Source organism: Eubalaena glacialis, chromosome 10, assembly GCF_028564815.1.
Source record: "Eubalaena glacialis isolate mEubGla1 chromosome 10, mEubGla1.1.hap2.+ XY, whole genome shotgun sequence".
NCBI lineage: Eukaryota > Metazoa > Chordata > Mammalia > Artiodactyla > Balaenidae > Eubalaena > Eubalaena glacialis.
Genome location: NC_083725.1, coordinates 23,159,554 through 23,178,617, shown reverse-complemented (window position 1 = coordinate 23,178,617; position 19,064 = coordinate 23,159,554). Strand labels below are relative to the sequence as shown.

Genomic DNA, 19,064 nt, shown 5'->3' with positions numbered 1-19,064 from the left:
TGAGCATCTTTACATTTTATAGCATATGTCAAAATTTTGTCAGATATTTCTTGCGAGAAATATTTTGCAAGTACCGCCTTGCAACCATGCCTTTCTTTCCTTAGTAGAGAAAGGCCACTTTTTTCTGAGTACTCAAAAAACCTTGCGGTCCCCCCCAATTTACGATTTTTCTTAAATTGTCTGCTTATAAATTTATTTCCTCATCTAGACTACAAGAAGAATTTTTATCGTTCATTTAACAATGTTTACTGAATTCAGTTTCACCCTGGGACAGGTAGATGACAATGATCTGGTTTTTCAGATGATGCTTGGTGATGACTGAATCAGAAAATGCTGTGGTGACCCTTTCATAGTTAAGAGGTATGAACAGAAAGCTGCCCTAGAGCTCATGCAGTTTACAGGTGTGAACACTTTCATCTCTAAGATCAGGTCCTGAAACAGGTGATAATCATGCCACCTTTGCCTGCCAGTTTACCCAGGGACTTGATATAACAAATTAAACTCTAGGATTTTGTGACTGTAACATGGGCTGATCTATCTTAGTGACCTAAGCTGCTGGAAATGAGATCTTTTGCTCTAGGAAACAATCCAGGCTAACTGTACACTCTAAGACTGCAAAATACAATATGGGTGGGTAAAAGGTACATTTTCCAACACAGTGTTTTTGCCTTTCCTTAAAGTTCAGTAGATCACTTCCCTTCTGATAAGAGATCTCAGATGCAGTAGATAGCATACAGGTAGGAGTCAGCCTCTCAGAAACTCCACCACTAATTGATAACACCCCTGAGCTTACCACATACACAAGATTCCAGCACAGGAGATTGCCAGACTGTTATGGACTGAATGTTTGTATCTCCCCTTAGATTCATATATTGAAGCCCTAACCTCAGTGAGGCTATATTGGAGATGGAGCCTCTAAAGAGCTGACTGACACGGCAGACTAATGTATAGTACTAGCCAGTGAGCCTGGAGGCTGGGAATGTGCCTTATTTAATTTGTATCCTAAGTGCCTGGCAAGTTTGGCATATATTGAAGAGGCTCAAACCTCAGCTTCATCACTTATTAGGCAAGTTGCTTAACTTCTATAAAGCTCATTTTTTTTTTCCACTTGTAAAATGGAAGTAAAGTTGTTTGGGAGGATTAACTAAAACACTGTGTATATTAACATTATTTCTGGACCAAAGAGAATGCTATTTTACAACAATAAAAATTTTTTAAAGCATGAGAATAAAACAACAACATCTTCTTTTAAAGCATTTTTACCATCTTGAGGCAAAGTAAACAAATAACCAGGTGAGGAAGGAAAGAACTAGACAACCCCAGTTCCAGAAATTTATCCTAAGGAAATAATAAAAGGTATCGTCAAAAATTTAGACACAGGGATATTCACCTGAAGCATATGTAAGGAAGCAAAAAAAATTAAAGTCCCTGATGTCCAAAAATAGAAGAGTAGTTAAATAAGGGTTCATCTAATACAATATATTAGGCAGTTGTTAAATATAACTCATGCTTTCAAAGAAGATTTCATGGTATGGGAAAAATGCTCATGATGTTATATTACGTAAAAGCAAGGTACAAAATTACATATAATAGAATAAAATTTTGTTTTAACAAGTCTGCCTACGTACTGAGTCACCCTATACTCACCCACCCACCCATCCATCTATCCATCCATCTATAACCTACTCTAAGGAAACGTGTCAAAATGGGCTTACCTTTGGGTAGGGGGACTATGGATAAATTAATTTTTTTCTTTATCCCTCTTTGAATTTTCCATGTGTGATTCTGACTGGTTTGATGTCTTTTTTTAATCAAACCATGTTTGTAATAGTTTGTTTGTTTTTTAAAATTAATTAATTAATTTATTATTTTTGGCTGTGTTGGGTCTTCGTTTCTGTGCGAGGGCTTTCTCTAGTTGCGGCGAGCGGGGGCCACTCTTCATCGCGGTGCGCGGGCCTCTCACTGTCGCGGCCTCTCTTGCTGCGGAGCACAGGCTCCAGACGCGCAGGCTCAGTAGTTGTGGCTCACGGGCCCAGTTGCTCCGCGGCATGTGGGATCCTCCCAGACCAGGGCTCGAACCCGTGTCCCCTGCATTGGCAGGCAGATTCCCAACCACTGCGCCACCAGGGAAGCCCGGTTTGATGTCTTTTAATTATAAATTTAAAAATCCAAATTCAGAAGTAAAAGTGCAATTTCTCCCCTTTACAAAGTCTTAGAGGTTAACACTATTAAGAGTTTTTGACGAATATCCTTCTTAGATCTTCTGTTATGTGTACTACCTTTATAATTTAAAAAAGGTATTAAAAACGTCAATAGACATGAACAGCTCTACTACACTTGCACTTTCATAGTTTAGTTTCACAGTTCCCTTCCACTATCCGGACATGAAGACGGTAACTTGGAAAATCCTTTTCTCATAGAACTTTAATAAAGTGTTAAAAGTGACTGAAGTGTCCGTATGTGTGTGTATGTATATAGTCCATTATTCTCAAAGAAACTCTCAAAAGTGAGAGACTGACCCTAAGGGCTTGCATCTGCTCCTGTGTGGGCTCTGTACCACCTGGGGGTCTCGGTTACTTCTCAGAGTTAGATGACTGTCTCAGAAAGGTGCTATTTTGGGAGCAATCCCAAACCCATGTTTCAATGCAGACTTCCCGAGGGATTTTACTGATAGTTTTAAGTTTAAGTTGAAGACTTCTGGGAGGGAAGAAGAAGTGAAACCTCCGAGGCGCACAATATCTGCCACCAATCGCGAGCAGAAATGACTGAGCAACACATGCAGTTACGCGGCATCCTTTAGACGACAACAAATAGGCGTTAGAGGAAATGCATATGAAGCAAGACCAACAACAAAGGGCTAGTATCTCTGTCTGACGGTTTTGTGTGTGTGCGTTTATTTATGGGTCCCAGAGAAAGAGGTGCTAGGGAGGGAAGAGGCACAAAGAGTACTGCTGACATAAATGAGATGGTCCGCAAATAAGACCAGCGGATGTCTACAGCCTGGCTGAGTGCCAGGGTGGCCCTGCCAGTGTGGGTGGCCAGTTCCAGCATGGCATTGCTCTTCCTACAAATGCAAATATGCCATCTAGCTTCTGTCTATATCTTTCACAAAATCATTCATTTCCTGTCTGTTTCCTAGTTACGGTAACAATCACAAGCTTTAAAAATAGCTTGCCCTATATAATACGGCAGACAGTGCCCAATCTGTGTTTCGGGCCTGAGGCCCTCATAGCCAAGCTTTAAGCAGACTGCATTTTAAATTTTTCAAGGGAATTAGATTTTAAAAATAAATGAGTGATGTTGCCTCAATTTATGTCTAAATTTCTGGGTGAGAATGTAATAGCGGTTTATGAGGATTTGAACATGCTAGGCAACCACAGGCAGAGGAACAGACTGACTGTCCACAGGAAGTGGCCTCGTCCTCAGGGACAGGGACACTAACTCCTCATGGTCAGGAACCCGGCTTAACACCTGCTTATGGCAGCCCAGCATCAAGGTGCCTTGACTACGCTCTAGTCATTACTCATTATTTAACTTCTGAATCAGCTCTACCTCCAGAGCTCCCTATTTCTGAAAATGCTATTCACCTTCTTGATCATCAAGGCTCAAAATACCATTATCGGTCTGGACTTCTTTTCTCTGGACCCTAACAGTCCATCAGTTTTATCTGTGCAATCTCATTTATACCATCCCCTCCTCTCCAGTTTCATGGGCACCATCCTAGCTTAGGCCCTCGTCATCTCCCCTGACACACACTCTAACCTTCTACTGTGCTTGTCACCAGTCTCTCTCCTATCCAATGCAGGCTCCGGACCCTTCCAGGTTCATTTCTGAAGCACAACATGGATCATGGTGTTTCCTTATCAAAAAATCTCTGATTGTTTCCTACTACCTTGGAGAAGGTCCATTTGGAAAAAACTCTTTTTTTTTACAATTTAATTTTATTTATTTGGTCGCGCCGGGTCTTAGTTGCGGCTCGTCGGCTCCTTAGTTGCGGTACGTGGATTCCTTAGTTGTGGCTCGAGGGCTCCTTAGTTGTGGCTCGCCGGCTCCTTAGTTGCGGCTCGCCAGCTCCTTAGTTGCGGCATGTGAACTCTTAGTTGCGGCATGCATGTGGGATCTAGTTTCCTGACCAGGGATCGAACCCAGGCCCCCTGCATTGGAGGCAGGGAGTCCCAACCACTGTGCCACCAGGGCAGTCCCCAAAACTCTCTTTTTTAAAAAAATATTTATTTATTTATTTGGCTGCACCGGGTCTTAGTTGTGGCATGTGGGATCTAGTTCCGTGACCAGGGATCGAACCTGGGCCCCCTCCACTGAGAGCGCAGAGTCTTAACCGCTGGACCACCAGGGAAGTCCCAGAAAAAACTCTCTTGATAATACTGAAACACATTCCCATGTTGAGAGCCCCAACCTAGAGAAAGAGTCTATCCCTTGGCTTGCCATTCAAAGCAAGGCTATTTGTCTTTATTTTGTACAACTTCCCTTCACATGCCCTCTCCCTCAGCCACACTGAGCTCCTGCTCTGACTTAGAGGGACCCAGGCTTTCCTGATGTTTGCTGTTGCTCAGGCCTTTCCCTCCACCGAGATCTCACACCCTAGTTTCCACCCACCCTGATTCTGCCTTCCTCTCAATTCCCAGCTCTGACAGTTAAACCAAAGACATTCCTGATCAAATGAACTAAAAGCAACTCCCCCGTCTCCTTCTAGTCTTGCAGCACTTTGATTTTTTTATCTCTTTAAGGGACCAATTATGTTTTATCAATTTATTCAGTACCTGGCACATTACCTTTAGTTACGCCTCATATCTCTTCTGCTAGACTACAAACTTTGAGGCAGAACTAATGTCTGAGTCATCTTTTTATTACCTAACGAGGCTAAAAAGACAGGAAACCAATATTTGCTGAGTATCTACAATTTGCCCAAAACCTCACACACATTCTTTCAATTAATCCTCACAACAGTCTCATAAAGTTGGTATCGTTGTTTTACACAAGAGAAATGGAGGTTCACAGAAGTTAGTCACTTTGTCCAAGTTCACACAGCTAGTGAAGAACAGAGTCTATTTTAAACATACTCTAACACCTGCCCATTAATATGATCCTCTGTATATCACTGGATGCTAAGTATATAAAACAAAAACTAGAAGTTAAATAAATATGCATTAAATGAGGGAAGCTGTCATGTTCCATATACTAAAAGCCAACTTTATGCAGCACACCAGAATAAACTTATCTCCTTTAAGTATGTTCAAACTGGACAAAAAAAGATGTTTAACTGACCAAAAAAGATGGCTCATCATTTTGTAGCTGCAGCACAGGCAGCAGAAGAGAGGCCATAATAACATAGGCAAAGCCCAATTTAGCACCATAGTTATACTTTTGTTTTCAGAATTACAATTGGTTTAAAAAAAAATCGAAAATCTATGAGGGATCTAGAACTCGAGAGAAGGAATTGGTTAAGGAAAGAGAATGAAGAAGGATTCTGAAAAGTACACAGGAGATCTGACATGTTACGTAACCGTTGTAATGACAAGATGGAGAGAGAGCGAGGTTAGGCCTGGATACTTTTCTCAGGTCTTCTGCACAAAAAAAACTCCTCCCAAGTGACTTGAGGAAATGACAAAGTTCAGCTAAGCCGAAGTACAACATTTGTGTGGACAGAGTTGAAATCTCCAGCCAACCAACAAGCTTGGCGTCTCTCAAACACATCTGTACCTTCGGAGTGTCGACACACTCTTCCTCCATGAATGCTGCTTCCGCCTGACAGCCGGATGCTGGAAACGTGAAGGCGTCCACATTGGATGCCTGTGGGAGGAGGGCAGATCGCATCACTCGCACGTTTGGTGAATGCACCGTCACTGGGAGTCCCACAGTTTGTGTCTGTAAATATGGCAAGAACGGAAAGTTTGGGAACATTAATACTTTCTATATAAATATACAAAATTCTTGAAATAAAACAGTTCTTCCTGATTCAATTAAAGGATAAATAGTGATTTGTTGGAAACTCCAGAAAAGATGTGATGAAGTACGTACATGGTACAGGTATTGATCTGAAGCAGTCTAGCAATCAATTATTCTGAGATAGGTTGTACAGAATTTCTTTCCTGTTCCATGATGAGGTGCATAACTTTCACAGATGACAGGAAAGCTAGCCTTTGTAAGGAATCTAAGATGCTCTTTTTCAATTCAATGAACATATATTGTCTATATCCTTAAATATATTACCTTGGAAAGATACAAAGAAGAATAGAGAAGTCCCAGTCTCTAGGAGTAGGAGATCAAAACTGAACCAGAGATAAGATACACACACAACTAACTGTAATACAAAGTACACTGCAATAAGGGCTATCTACCTGCATCTCTCTTTTTTTTTTTTTTTTGGTGGGGTACGGGGTGAGATGGTATATATTTCTTGGCAAGGGTGTGAGTGAAGAGGAAGAAGAGAGAAGCAGCAGCTACTCGGAGGGGACAGGAATGTCCTTCTTTGAAAGAGACGCACAGACTGAACACACACAGCCTGCTTGCCCAGTGGAAACAGAGATGCTTATTGCTGAGCAACTTATGTTCCTGAAGTCAACCTACTCTAGAAAGTCCATTCTCCATGTCTCCTCTGTTAAAAATTCTAAGTAAACAAGTATTACAAAGTCTTCCTCATTTAAAAGAGAATTTTCCTTTATGACAATTGGCAAGAATTGATTTTGAAGATGAAACCGTTGGATAATCCTTTCCTCCCCATCTCTTCAAAACTAGCAGAATAATTTATCAGATGCCTTTTGAACATAACAGACGTTGCAAAACATCCGAGGGAACAATCATCATACCAGTTTCTAAAAGGCAGAGGAATGGCCTGTATTTTTTCTGCCATTGTCACTTTAAGGGATATAGGATGGTGAGCTTTAAATTCAAACAAGTGAAAAGGAACAAAACGGTATGATTCTAGCTTTTCCCTTCCCAAGACCTGGTTTTGATTCCTGGCTCCATCACTTACTAATTGTGTGAACTTAATCAGTTACCTAAACTCTTTGCATCTTATTTTCTTTGCCTCTAAAAAACGTCATAATATCTACTTCACAGTGAAGTTAGGACTGTAAAAGGTAACATGTAAAGCCCTTCGCTCAGTAATGTTAATTCCTCCTTTCTCCTTCTTTCTAAAGTCTTAAAATGACGACAATAATTTAATACAGGAATTAGACTGTAAAATGAATACACAGTTTTGTTCTCAGATACTATCTAATGGTTCCCAGTTAAAATTTCAGGTTAATGGTTTTCAATAATGGGGGAATATGTTATAAATACACTTTATACTTGACTATAACTATATTTAGAATATACTTTATATTCCAACATTAACATCATTAGATATACTGCATGAGATAAAGAACAAAATAGCAATAGCAAAGTGTTGCTATTATATGGATGGTAAAAAGAGACAGAAAATACACTGTATATTATTCTGAGCATGACAAAGAAATAGCTTTTCTTATATCATCATTCCTCAGGCCTATATCCTCAGCCACTTTTGAGACAAAACACTTTTTTTTCCTTTCAAGCATTAGTCATTTAAATTAATTTTTTTAGCCACAATGTAAAATTTAAACTTCCGAATAAAGCATATTTGATACATTCTTCTTACCCTTATCATTGGCTTTTCAATCAAAGGATAAAGCTGAACTTTGATTTCTGTTTCCCAAATTTATTAGACTGCTCCTTATTAGGGCAAAGCACTACCTGTAGACACTGCCCTGGAAATGAGATACCAACATGATAACTGTGATATGTTGTTCTTCTCACTCCCTGCCTCTTGTTAGCTGTGACTTTTTAAATGGCAGGATTGTGCTGGGCCAGACCAGGCATAACACATTTTCCTTTCACATCCAACCTGGACTACAATAACTTACTGTGAACTTCGTAAGGACAGAGAAATAACACATTTTATTGTGACAGCCGCTTCACAGGAAATACAATGATAGATTCAGGGGTCTGCTTTTTAGGATTCTTGGAATCATTGACAGGATTAAAGACGTCTTTTTGGCACAAGTTAGAGTATAAATATTCAAATAGCATGCCCAGCACTAAAGATCTGATTAAAGAATATGTTATTATAATAAATAGATGGTTGATTAATATCCCAAGCAAGCAGATATTACCAGTTTCTCCAAGAGTGGCCATAAACACAATAGGCACATGGAAAGATGCTCAACATCGCTAATTATTAGAGAAATGCAAATCAAAACTACACTGAGATACCACCACACACCGGTCAGAATGGCCATCATTAAAAAGTCTACAAATAACAAATTCTGGAGGGCGTGTGGAGAAAAGGGAACTCTCTTACACTGGTCGGAATGTAAGTTGGTGCAGCCACTATGGAAAACAGTATGGAGGTTCCTCAGAAAGCTAAAAATAGAATTACCATATGATCCAGCAATCCCACTTCTGGGTATATATCCAGACAAAACTATAATTCAAAAAGATACATGCACCCCTATGTTCATAGCAGCACTATTTACAGTCGCCAAGACACGGAAACAACCTAAATGTAAATCGACAGGAATGGATAAAGAAGATGTGGTACATATATACAATGGAATACTACTCAGCCATAAAAAAGAAAAAATAATGCCATTTACAGCAACATGGATGCAACTAGAGATTATCATACCAAATGAAGAAAGTCAGAAAGAGAAAGACAAATACCATATGATATCACTTATATGTAGAATCTAAAATATGGCACAAATGAACCTATCTACAAAACAGAAAGGGACTCACAGGCACAGAGCACAGACTTGTGGTTACCAAAGTGGAGGGGAGGTAGGGGAGGGATGAACTGGGAGTCTGGGGATAGTAGACGCGAACTACTACGTATAGAATGGATAAACAGCAAGGGAACTATATTCAGTATCCTGGGATAAATCATAATGAAAAAGAATATAAAAAACAGTGTATATATGTGTATAACTGAGTCACTTTTCTGTACAGCAGAAATTAACACAACATTGTAAATCAACTATACTTCAATAAAAAAAATAAATTAAAAAAAAAAAAGAGTGGCCATAAACAATGACCATGTCCACTAACTGTAATGACTTTTTAGATCATATGTTTATTGTCTTGAATCTCTTCTTCTGATTTTATGCTTTCCAGCACCATTAAAATGAAAATAACATTTTCTCCTATGGGAAAAATCTTTACTGGTCCCATGGGAATATGCTTATTATGGACAGACTTGTGCCCCCTGCCCCCACCCCCATCTATATGTTGAAGCCCTAACACCCAATGTGACTATATCTGTAGACAGGGCCTTTAAGGAGGTAATTAAGGTTAAATGAGGTCATAAGGGTGGGGACCTAATGCAAAAGGACTGGTGTCCTTCTAAGAAGAGGATAAGATACCAGAGATCTCTCTTCCTGCATGTGCAGAGAAGAGGATGTGCGAGCACATAGTGAGAAGGTGGCCATCTACAAGCCAGGAAGAGAGTCCTCACCAGAACCCTGATGGCCCCTTGATCTTGGACTTCCAGCCTCTAAAACTGTGAAAACATAAACTCTGTTGTTGAAGCTGCCCAGTCTGTGGTGCTTTGTTAACAGCAGCCCTAGCTGACTTTTTCTTACAGTTGTGGAGGGCAACCTCTAATCAGTAATTAAAGAAGAACTGGGATGAGTGTTTCATTCTAGTCTACTTACAGTTGATGGAAAGTTGGAGTGGAAGGACTATTAAAAACTAGTAGTTAGAATTCACAAGAAAAAGGCATATTTTTAAAAAATAGTCACCTGCAGTCAATTAGATGTAACATTTCCTGTATATTATGTGGCAAATATAAGTACTCTAAATCCATCTAAGATGGGAATCTCAACGTTTTCTAAGTAGTAATCATGGGTTGTTCATCACTATACCATAAATTCCTTAAGGGCAGGGACTGTTTCCTGGGTACCTATGAAACCATGATGGCTGGGACTGTGCCTGGCACATAAGTGCTCTATCTGAACGGAACTGCTGGTATCAATTAATCAATCTTATCTTTGTAGCAAACTTATGAAGTAGGTATTGCTATTTCCATTTTATAGTTAAGGACCCTGGAGCTCAGAGATACTGACTTGTTGAAGTCACTCAGCTCAGTATGGAACCCAAGGTCTGCTTGATTGCACAAGTCATGTGATCTCTGCAAAGGATCTTGTGATTTCCCCAGTTCCTTATCACTCTAACAAGTAACAAGCGATTTGCCACTTCTTTAAAAAAGTAGAACATCAAAGAATTCAAGGGAGAAGGCTCTACTAAAACTTTAAGCATATTTATAGTCATAAAAACAGAGAAATCTATTTTTTAACAAGTTCAATACTAAACATTAGAATGTGAAGTCTCGTAGGGAAGGGAGATCTTCTTCAACCCCAGTGCCTGTTTCTTAGCATCCAGAGGGCACTCAAGACAAGTTTCTGAATGAGCACTGAAGATTGCTATTTGAATTAGATACATTTTAAGTCACAGTAAATAGCTTTCTATGATAACTTGGATCAATGCATAAAATGAGAAGAACTCACGGGGTGCTTGGTAATAAAAAAAATGATCAAACGTAAGAAGCCCCAAGCCAAATGAAATATAACTTGAGATCTAAGGAATTTGCTTCAAGTTTAGATATGAAAGGAAATCATGTACAATAACATATGCGTGTGCTCAGGAGCAATCGTTTATGTAACCCTCACTTGTGTAATGTTTCAGAAGAATAAAGAGACTCGGGAGGGAAGCTGCTCAGCATGGGGGCTTTCCTGCTTCCTATCCTTCCGCCTGGCAGCATTTTCCAGAGGGAAGGGGCACCCTCCATCTCACTGTTACTAGCCCAACTTAGGAATCCTCATTTTATCTCCCTCCTCTCTATCTTGAAAGCCATACCACTCGACTTTGAAGGATCCCAAGTGCTCAGAGATACTTCAACCAAAATATCTGGAACTTTATTGATATATTATTTTACTCACATTAGTATCAATATTCACATTATATTAGATATTAAAATATGTATAACAAGGTACACCATTTACCTATTAAAATCAAGATGATTTTAATTTCCTGGGGTTTCTTTTTCACATATTCTGTAGAAGCCAATGCAAAATTCTATTATAATTCTATAAATTTTGTAAAACTGCCAAACAAAAAATACAAAGTGAAAACTCTTTTGCTCTTACTTGCACTTTATTTTATTTTTATTTATCTAATTTTATTTATTTATTTTTTAAACATTTTTATTGGAGTATAATTGCTCTACAATGGTTAGTTTCTGCTTTATAACAAAGTGAATCAGCTATACATATACATATATCCCCATATCTCCTCCCTCTTGCGTCTCCCTCCTATCCTCCTTATCCCACCCCTCTAGGTGGACACAAAGCATCGAGCTGATCTCCCTGTGCTATGTGGCTGCTTCCCACTAGCTATTGATTTTACATTTGGTAGTGTATATATGTCCATGCCACTCTCTCAATTCCTCCCAGCTTACCCTTCCCACTCTCCATGTGCTCAAGTCCATTCTCTACATCTGTGTCTTTATTCCTGTCCTGCCCCTAGGTTCTTCAGAACCATTTTTTTTTCTTTTAGATTCTATATATATGTGTTAGCATACGGTATTCGTTTTTCTCTTTCTGACTTACTTCACTCTGTATGACAGTCTCGAGGTCCATCCACCTCACTACAAATAACTCAATTTCATTTTTTTTTATGGCTGAGTAATATTCCATTGTATATATGTGCCACATCTTCTTTAACCATTCATCTGTCGATGGACACTTAGGTTGCTTCCATGTCCTGGCTATTGTAAATAGACCTGCAATGAACATTGTGGTACATGACTCTTTTTGAATTATGGTTTTCTCAGCGTATATGCCCAGTAGTGGGATTGCTGGGTCGTATGGTAGTCCTAGTTTTTGTTTTTTAAGGAACCTCCATACTGTTCTCCATCGTGGCTGTATCAATTTACATTCCCACCAACAGTGCAAGAGGGTTCCCTTTTCTCCACACCCTCTCCAGCATTTATTGTTTGTAGATTTTTTGATGATGGCCATTCTGACCGGTGTGAGGTGACACCTCATTGTAGTTCTGATTTGCATTTCTCTAATGATTAGTGATGTTGAGCATACTTTCACGTGTTTGTTGGTGACCTGTATATCTTCTTTGGAGAAATGTCTATTTAGGTCTTCTGCCCATTTTTGGATTGGGTTGTTTCTTTTTTTGATATTGAGCTGCATGAACTGCTTGTAAATTTTGGAGATCAATCCTCTGTCAGTTGCTTCGTTTGCAAATATTTTCTCCCATTCTGAGGGTTGTCTTTTCGTCTTGTTTATGGTTTCCTTTGCTGTGCAAAAGCTTTGAAGTTTCATTAGGTCCCATTTGTTTATTTTTGGTTTTATTTCCATTTCTCTAGGTGGGTCAAAAAGGATTTTGCTGTGATTTATGTCATAGAGTGTTCTGCCTATGTTTTCCTCTAAGAGTTTGATAGTGTCTGGCCTTATATTTAGGTCTCTAATCCATTTTGAGTTTATTTTTGTGTATGGTGTTAGGGAGTGTTCTAATTTCATTCTTTTACATGTAGCTGTCCAGTTTTCCCAGCACTTATTGAAGAGGCTGTCTTTTCTCCATTGTATATTCTTGCCTCCTTATCAAAGACAAGGTGACCATAATGTGCATGGGTTTACCTCTGGGCTTTCTATCCTGTTCCATTGGTCTATATTTCTGTTTTTGTGCCAGTACCATACTGTCTTGATTACTGTAGCTTTGTAGTATAGTCTGAAGTCCAGGAGTCTGATTCCTCCAGCTCAGTTTTTCTTTCTCAAGATTGCTTTGGCTATTCGGGGTCTTTTGTGTTTCCATACAAATTGTGAAATTTTTTGTTCTTGTTCTGTGAAAAATGCCATTGGTAGTTTGATAGGGATTGCACTGAATCTGTAGATTGCTTTGGGTAGTATAGTCATTTTCACAATGTTGACTCTTCCAATCCAAGAACATGGTATATCTCTCCATTTGTTTGTATCATCTTTAATTTCTTTCATCAGTGTCTTATAGTTTTCTGCATACAGGTCTTTTGTCTCCTTAGGTAGGTTTATTCCTAGGTATTTTATTCTTTTTGTTGCAGTGGTAAATGGGAGTGTTTCCTTAATTTCTCTTTCAGATTTTTCATCATTAGTGTATAGGAATGCAAGAGATTTCTGTGCATTAATTTTGTATCCTGCTACTTTACCAAATTCATTGATTAGCTCTAGTAGATTTCTGGTAGCATCTTCAGGATTCTCTCATGTCATCTGCAAACAGTGACAGTTTTACTTTTCTTTTCCGATTTGGATTCCTTTTATTTCTTTTTCTTCTCTGATTCCTGTGGCTAAAACTTCCAAAACTATGTTGAAGAATAGTGGTGAGAGTGGGCAACCTTGTCTTGTCCCTGATATTAGAGGAAATGGTTTCAATTTTTCACCATTGAGAACAATGTTGGCTGTGGGTTTGTCATATATGGCCTTTATTATGTTGAGGTAAGTTCCCTCTATGCCTACTTTCTGGAGGGTTTTTATCATAAATGGGTGTTGAATTTTGTCAAAAGCTTTTTCTGCATCTATTGAGATGATCATACGGTTTTTACCCTTCAATTTGTTAATATGGTGTATCACATTGATTGATTTGCATATGTTGAAGAATCCTTGCATTCCTGGGATAAACCCCACCTGATCATGGTGTATGATCCTTTTAATGTGCTGTTGGATTCTGTTTGCTAGTATTTTGTTGAGGACTTCTGCATGTATGTTCATCAGTGATATTGGCCTGTAGTTTTCTTTCTTTGTGATATCTTTGTCTGATTTTGGTATCAGGGTGATGGTGGCCTTGTAGAATGAGTTTGGGAGTGTTCCTCCCTCTGGTATACTTTGGAAGAGTTTGAGAAGGATAGGTGTTAGCTCTTCTCTAAATGTTTGATAGAATTTGCCTGTGAAGCCATCTGGTCCTGGGCTTTTGTTTGTTGGAAGATTTTTAATCACAGTTTCAATTTCAGTGCTTGTGATTGGTCTGTTCATATTTTCTATTTCTTCCTGGTTCAGTCTCGGGAGGTTGTGCATTTCTAAGAATCTGTCCATTTCTTCCAGGTTGTCCATTTGATTGGCATAGAGTTGCTTGTAGTAATCTCTCATGATCCTTTGTATTTCTGCAGTGTCAGTGGTTACTTCTCCTTTTTCATTTCTAATTCTATTGATTTGAGTCTTCTCCCTTTTTTTCTTGATGAGTCTGGCCAATGGTTTATCAATTTTGTTTATCTTCTCAAAGAACCAGCTTTTAGTTTTATTGATCTCTGCTATCGTTTCCTTCATTTCTTTTTCATTTATTTCTGATCTGATCTTTATGATTTCTTTCCTTCTGCTAACTTTGGGGTTTTTTTGTTCTTCTTTCTCTAATTGCTTTAACTGTAAGGTTAGGTTTTTTATTTGAGATATTTCTTGATTCTTGAGGTAGGATTGTATTGCTATAAACTTCCCTCTTTGAATTGCTTTTGCTGCATCCCATAGGTTTTGTGTCATCATGTTTTCATTGTCATTTGTTTCTAGGTATTTTTTGATTTCCTCTTTGATTTATTCAGTGATCTCTTGGTTACTAAGTAGTGTATTGTTTACCCTCCATGTATTTGTATTTTTTCCAGATTTTTTCCTGTAATTGATATCTAGTCTCATAGCACTGTGGTCGGAAATGATACTTGATACGATTTCAATTTTCTTAAATTTACCAAGGCTTGATTTGTGACCCAAGATATGATCTATCCTGGAGAATGTTCCATAAGCACTTGAGAAGAAAGTATATTCTGTTGTTTTTGGATGGAGTGTCCTATAAATATCAATTAAATATTGTTTAACGTATCATTTAAAGCTTGTGTTTCTTTATTTATTTTCATTTTGGATGATCTGTCCATTGGTGATAGTGGGCTGTTAAAGTCCCCTACTATGATTCTTACTTGCACTTTAAATAAAGTAAGTACTCACGTAAGTAGATGGAAATCCTAATAGATCATGTGAACGAACCACTCCTCTTCTCAACCTCTACGCAGGTGACCTCCCAGTTCTCCTAAGCCTTAGACTCTCTCCAGGGACTCAGATCCACTGTTCCTCGTAAGCAGCTGAGTCTCTGCCACCATGACTCTCTCAGCCTTGGGCTTAACAATGGAGTCATCTCTAATTTGTCGTCCCTTCCTCCCCAACATTTATTTATTACTTTATATAACAAACACTTATATAGCACTGTTCTAAGTGCTGAACAATTATTACCTAACTTAAACGTCTTAACATCCTATAATTATTCTCATTTTAAAGCTTGGGAAACTGAGGCAGAGAAAGACCTCAAGTAACTTTTTTAAGGTCCACAGCAGGAAACGGCAGAATCTGGGATGTGCTTGAGTCCCTGCTTTAAACCATCACATTGAGCTGCCTCTCCAGATCAGTGCTAAGTTCATCCAAAGTCTACCTCTGAAATGTTCCTTACACTTCCTCCTTCCTGTCTCCTTCCACTGGCACAGTATTAGCTCAAGTCTTCAGTATTTCTCATCTCAACTACTATAATCATCTCCTAACAGCTCTCTCCAAATTTCTTCTCTTCCCTAGCCAGTCTATCCTTCCCAATGTTACCAAATTGCTAGCTTGAAGTATGGATATAGTTTTATCACTTTTTTGCTTAACAGTCTTCAGTAGTTCCTCGTTTCTTCCTGAATTATTAGTAAACTCTTTACCTTGGCATTCAAAGCCCTTCACAACATGGCTTCAACTTAGCACTCCAACTCTTTCATTTCCCTATTCTTTAATTCAAGTGAATTAATTTGAAAAAGTCCTACGCTTGCCCACTTGAGTACTTCTGCTCACACTACTTCTGTCTACGTATAATGCCTTTAACCACTGCCTCTCCCTAACAAAGTCCTACACAGCTGCGAAGCTCTACCTTAAATGCCGCCTCTCCCACAAAGCCTTCCCCATCAGATGTATCTCTCTCCCCTTTGCCCTTTTTTTAAAAAAGGTTTTCTCTATCAAAATGATATTCACAGCATCTTCTAAATTTTGCCCTTTCTCTATTTTGAAGGATGGTTATTCATGATGTTGTCTTATTTTGCTTCTATAATGTAATGACTCTGAGGGCAATGACTCTTTTATACATCCTCTTCCCTGTAGTGCCTAATAAAAGAAGCTTACATAGTAAACCTGCAATAAAAATTTGTTAAATGAAATTGAATGTACAGGCTAGTTACAATAATTCTTAACATGTGAATGATAAAAAAATGAGAAATCTCTTAAAGAAAAAAACTGTTAGAAATAAACTTAATCCTTAAAAACAGGAAGATGATAAAACATTTGAGGATCTAGTGAACGACGACAGAAAAAAACTTTACAGAAAAACAAGGTGTAGAGGATGAAATCCTAACCCTTTGTACTACACGATGAAAAACGTGTCAAACATGTGAACAGGCACATGCACAGATAAGACTATTGGCTAATGGGGTGTTACCTTGGCAACTGTTTGTTCGGCGATGGTGCTAGGCCGACGCTGGCGGGCATCAAGTCTCTGCTCCACAGGAAAACTGCTCCTATGTGATTTCAGACGCTCCACCAACAAGTAATAGATGGCAGCAAAGTGGTTATAGCTCTTGTTCTGCAAAGCCTGGAAGAGAAAACAAGTGCCAAAGGCAGAGAACCATAAAAACCAATTCAATGATTTAAACCTTTCTAAAAAATGAGGGAAAAACACAACATTGTAAATCAACTATACTTCAATAAAATTTGAAAAATGAATTAAAAAAGGAGGGAAGATACCATGTGTTCTTAAAAACAAGCAAAGTAACAAGCAAAGTATGCCTCAAAACGAACGCTATTCCAGAATTTAGAATAGAAGACAGATAATTTCATTAACTGTATAAAGGATGATACCTCTGAATGACTTGAATGGCTCTTTTACGTTAATAGGATCCATTTATTTTTCTGCATTCAGAGAAAATGCCATTATTGTCTCATGCAGACATTCCCCAATGCTGTTATATGGTCCCATCTCATAGCTGCAACTAGGCTGTAAGGTTGGTTAGTAACCTGAGCCCAGAGGCTCTAATTCCACAGCCTCGACACAAGTCCAAACCATTGCAAACCCTGAAGTCAATGATTAAAGTCTTTGGGGAAATTTCTGGTGATTATTTTGGGCTGGAGAATGACATCTGGATGCTAGGTTGAGAGACGCTGGGTCTCCATTCTTAGGTAATTTTTTCCTCTTGTTTTTGCAGTCCAACCCTCTTGAAACCTTGAAAATAAAGTAGCTTCCCAATTTTTCACATCCCTAGCTGGCCAGCTCTCCCAGGATACTAACGGAACAGAAAACAACGGCTCCTTTGGCGTCTAATTCCACATGACAGGCTGCATGAGTGCTGTGCAGTGCAGCTCAGATGCAGAGCACTGGCAGCAAACATCACAGGCCAGGGGAACTGCACTCACAGCTGCCTTCAAGGGCAAGTACAAAAAAGCCTCGCTAAGCATGTGATGAGCAAAGCAGGAAAGCAGGCTGGTTTCATTTATGGCTACAATGAAGGAAAAGGCAGCACAGGTTGGAGTACTTTATCTTCACAGGGGGGCGTTTTATAGTCTTTCTTGTCATGCTTCATCCTGAAAAGCACTGTTTGTTCTTTGCCTGTTGCGGGGGTATTAAAAAATATGTACATCCTATGCACATGCCAGCTGTTAAAGGACAGAAACAAAGCTGCCAAGGAATTTCCCAGGTTCATGACCTTCTCAGTTCTACGACCCATAAAACTTCCAAATCAGGAATCCACCTGTTTTTGTCTTCTGAGTTTCTTCAGTTCACAACCTAAACCTGATGCCTACCCTTCTTGTTTCCTGCTCAGCCCTCAGCCTTGTTCCATATCTGCACATTTATGTTCCATATAAACTAGCTTATTACCTGTATAGAACTTCATGTTTCGTCTTAGAAGAAACTTTCTACTTTGTATTTGCTAAGCTTCCATCTTTGTCTTTTCTCAATCCTATATAAACACTTCCTTTTGAATTTTTTTGGCAGTTGGGGCAAAGGGAGGAATTTTTATATTGATTAAAAGCAAACATAAATATAGTGTGATGAAATCTTCAGGGAACACTGAACAGCAGGCCTAGGTACTGGGATGGCTAAAAGACCAGGATGACAGGTATGAGCATGAAATTTCAAGTTACTAAGTACAACAGAGTCCTAAAATTTCTTTAGTCGAATCTCTGACCACTTTACCTCAATGGTTTTCTGTTGATCTATTCCAAGGCCGTGCATCAATCGCAGAACCTGTTCATTAAACTCCCCAATGGATGGCTCATTTTCTTGCCCTTGTGGATAGAGAACAGGTCTCTGTACAGGAACTTCTACGAGCATCCACTTATGCTCCTTGATTTGAGCTATGGTTAGCCGTTTGGACGGGTCTAGGACCAACATCCTTCGAATAAGGTGCTCACAATCTACAGAAAACACAATGTTACAAAAGTCACGTAAATCACCTTGCACTTTGGGGTATTTACTTGACTCATGTGACTTTGTACAATGGTGTTAATCTTTGTATCCTCCACAGTGCCCACTGGAAAGCAGAAGGTCAAATGAATAAATGAATACCTGAAGGCTACTTGTATTTGTCAAGTTCACATGATGAATGCTGGCACACAAATTTAACCATCACTGTGAATGAATACTTAAGAAAAAACAGGAGGGTGTAGGTCTATCCAATTCTGTACTTAATGAACCTTTTTACTGAATTTCTCAACTTACAATATCTAGACACAGACTTAGATTTCCACTAAAGAAAAAAACAAGCCTTCTTCCTAGAAAAAGCAAATAATAAACGGTTCCTTACAGTCACTTCTGAGGCTGATACACTAAGGCTATTAAGTGAGGCCAGAGCTCTCCAAGGGACTGTTGCTATTCTCCGTATCAGTGCAACTGAGAAAAATGTACATGAAACACTAGTCACTTCTGATGACACTAAGTAAACTGCACTGCTGCAACCCTGGGCACTAGCTTATTCTCTGAGCTGACATCATATTCTTTAC

At 39.0% G+C, this 19,064-nt stretch overlaps 1 protein-coding gene across 1 annotated transcript in view; it reads right to left on the bottom strand.

Annotated features, from left to right (window-relative positions):
* The window catches only part of SIK2 (salt inducible kinase 2), a 126,740-nt gene that overhangs the window by 7,225 nt on the left and 100,451 nt on the right, over positions 1 to 19,064 (bottom strand). The window contains exons 7-9 of the mRNA XM_061203931.1: positions 18,259 to 18,479; positions 16,507 to 16,659; positions 5,719 to 5,883 (exon numbers count right to left, since the gene is read on the bottom strand). Coding sequence (XP_061059914.1) covers positions 5,719 to 5,883; positions 16,507 to 16,659; positions 18,259 to 18,479 — 539 coding nt within the window. The remainder of the gene's footprint in view (positions 1 to 5,718; positions 5,884 to 16,506; positions 16,660 to 18,258; positions 18,480 to 19,064) is intronic.